The sequence below is a fragment of the Limulus polyphemus genome, unplaced genomic scaffold, assembly GCF_000517525.1.
Source record: "Limulus polyphemus unplaced genomic scaffold, Limulus_polyphemus-2.1.2 Scaffold258, whole genome shotgun sequence".
Lineage (NCBI taxonomy): Eukaryota > Metazoa > Arthropoda > Merostomata > Xiphosura > Limulidae > Limulus > Limulus polyphemus.
This window is the reverse complement of record NW_013665868.1, coordinates 106,137-109,353: the sequence shown is the minus strand read 5'-3', so window position 1 is coordinate 109,353 and position 3,217 is coordinate 106,137. Positions and strand designations below refer to the sequence as shown.

Below are 3,217 nucleotides of genomic sequence, written 5' to 3'. Positions count from 1 at the left end.
TATTCTTTCTGAATATAACTTTGCAATACACTTAATTTCCACAGTCACGCTATAACAAACGCTATAAATTAAAACGAACGACTCAGTCTCTCTCTGTCTGCAGTTCGGTTACATTACATTACATTGTTGCCGTCACTTCTTACCGGTCTTATATATATAAGAATACCGCATATCTAGTAACCTCTCGAGACTTCAGGAAGGGACGTGAACGTTCAAGAATATGATGTGTTACTAGCGTCACGTGACCCCCGCTGTCGTAACAATAAGACAAATTAAACTCAATAGTTATACATATTGCTATGTGTTAATTCTTTCCTGTGCTATCTTGTAAGCAATATTTTTGATTTTTTAATGCATATGTTAGCTGATGTTAAGTTAGGAATAGAAAGCCAAGAAAATCCTAAGCTGACATCATTGTTTTTCTCATACACTCAAAGCTAGAATATTTTTACGACAGTGGAAGTCACGTGATGCTGGCACATGCATGACTGAGTTTCTCGAATTATCGGGGAAGTTCCCGAATTTTGGAGATGCCTCTTTGCTAGTATATAAGCCTGGCAAAAAAAAGCCAGGGGATGGTTAAGCAAACAGTAGTCACGGTGAGTTTTTGGGTAATTTACGATTCTCTTTCAAGCTAGTGTGTGTGTTTTGCACTCGTAGAGAGCAAAGTTATCAAGATTGTGAGTTGCTGTGATTTATAACGCGTACTATAAAAGTTGTTAGGTTTAGAGTGACGAGAACCATACTGACTGTGGAATTACTATGTACTAAAAGTTGTAAGGAGAAAGAATAAACTGGTTTAATCATGAAAGGACTTGTATCGCTAAAGTTCCTCAGAAAGATTTTCTAACGGAAATTAACAAACAAGCATATACGTAACAAATTGGTGTCAGAGAGTGGGATGAAAAAGAAAAAGAAAAGAAGATGGAAACGAAAAGTGGCAAACCAAACTAATGCAACTTTACTGTAAGATGTTTTTATACATAAACAGATAAAAATAGGCAAAATAAGCATTACATACCAATAAATTAGAAACATTCAAAGAACTCTACTACAATGACTGTAGAGCTCACAAGATGCCATTTTGGTCACTTTTATAATATGGAATGAAACGAGATACTGTATTTTCTGTAGTTTGTTTTTGTAAGTCATATTAATGTTTTCTAAACCAGATGTCAAGTTGTCATACATTTAGGCTTTTATCAGTAGCAGGATAACAAATGCCAATTCTTAATGTAAGAAATACAATCCTTTCTCCCTCATCTCTTGCTGCTAGGATCAAAATAGTATCCTACAATTAATTTTGGATTGTGCAGCAAGCTTCCATCTTCTTGTAGTAGTTTAGGGACAATTATATGAACTGCTAGCATAGTGCTGCACCAATCAGAGTTCAAAGTGTTAACTAATGCAGATAGATGATGCTCATTACAGTATCCAAAATAACTCAACTTATATGACATCTATACTGCCTATAAATACAATATCTGTACAATTCAACTTGTTCTGTCTGTTTCCTTGCAACTTGTTTTTTCTATCCTTACAGACAATACAAGGAGAAGTAAGCTCCACAATAAATCTGGTCCTTAGGATAAGGTAAGCCCTGTGTACAAAGAAGAAGAATACCTTTCCTAATATGTGTGTGTGTATATATATATATATGAGACAAATGCAAGGAAGTACCCACCAGAGAAGTGAAAAAATAGTGATTAAGTTTATCTTCCTTCAGTATATGGTTATTTTTTGTGTCATAGTTACACACAGAAAATACATCTTTTGAAGCATTGACAATAGGAAAATACACTCTACAATAAAGAAGAATCAACCACTCAAACATAGATATGATTGAGCATTTGTAGAAAATATCATTTACCAGTTCCAAGATTTCTTTCATATATATATATTTTTAAGAAAGTAATAACTAATATAATCACTATACTGTTGTTAGAGATTTTGCTAGCACCACAGGCTGGAGTATAGCTATAAACATAATCCATCTTCTCAGAGTTGAACATTCTCATGGTTCCAGCAATAACAGAAATTTACATAAACATTTAACACTTTAGTGGTGTGTAAGCATGTAGTATACGCATATGCATTTAAAAAATCAATCCAGTGCTGAAATGTAGCAAAGACAAGATATTGTACTAAGGAACAAACCCCATTGTTTTTGTTGTAAGATATGTCTTAGTTTTAGATATATTTATGAAAGTAGAACTGAGGTATAGCTGTAGGTATACACTATATACAGATTAAACCTCTTGAGATGAAGTAACCCAGCCACTATGTAGGTACAGCTCTTGTAGATATCTCAAGAAATGTAATGTAATTCTCATGTTGTAGTTTATGTCTTGGTATTCTTTATACATATAATGTGGGGGTTACTTAACAGTTATCCAAACACTACAGTGGGAAAGTTGAGTTCTTCCAAAAATTAATTAATTAAAACAACCAACCAATGTTTTTACATACACAATTTAGGCAGTAGTATTTGGGTCACGTGACTAATGACTGTAGTATGGTTTGTACCATGTTTTTGATCTTATACTCTTGAGGATGTTGTGAATGGATGTTGGCAGTCTCAAAATAAAGTTTTTCAATTGTAAAAAATGTTGATTGTTTGATGCTTTAATTATTCATATTTATACAACTATCTTGAAGTTGAACCTTTTAATATTATGAATTAATTAAATTTAGTCTTAAAACTATTGCTACATCAAGCACCATTGATGTGAACAATTATGATGCATGAAAGCTCATTTTATCAAAAAACAGTATACCAACCCCTTGGATTCATTAAACATTTTATGATAAAAATTATACATGCACTAATGTTATTCTACAGTTACGTTATTATGTTAACCCATTAACCACATAGGTTTTCAGAAAGGAGAGTGAAAAAAACTATTAAAATTGCTATCATAAAGGCATATGTGTTTCTTAATTCAGATTTCACCAGTAGAAATAAGTTAGAAAATTAGCTATATTTTGTTAAAACCACAATGTAAATTTAAAGTAAATAGAAAAATTGAGACTATTACTATTATGACACTTCAGTAATTGCAAGATTGATTCATGAATTGCTTACTACAGCTCCTTTTATCCAGTCATCTCGAAATATTTTCTAAATACATAAATCCAGTTAGAAAAATTATCTAATTATTATGAAGCGTTGGAAATAATTACTCTAAGATAAGATATTCTCTTGTTATTTGGCACA

At 32.2% G+C, this 3,217-nt stretch overlaps 1 protein-coding gene across 8 annotated transcripts in view; it reads left to right on the top strand.

Annotated features, from left to right (window-relative positions):
• The window catches only part of LOC106478877 (serine/threonine-protein kinase OSR1-like), a 124,924-nt gene extending 123,146 nt beyond the window's left edge, over window positions 1–1,778 (top strand). For all 8 annotated transcript variants that reach the window (XM_022382565.1, XM_022382563.1, XM_022382569.1 and 5 more), the window contains one exon: window positions 1,544–1,778. In XM_022382565.1, coding sequence (XP_022238273.1) covers window positions 1,544–1,597 — 54 coding nt within the window. In that variant the 3' untranslated portion in view covers window positions 1,598–1,778. The remainder of the gene's footprint in view (window positions 1–1,543) is intronic.
• Window positions 1,779–3,217: the final 1,439 nt, after the last annotated feature.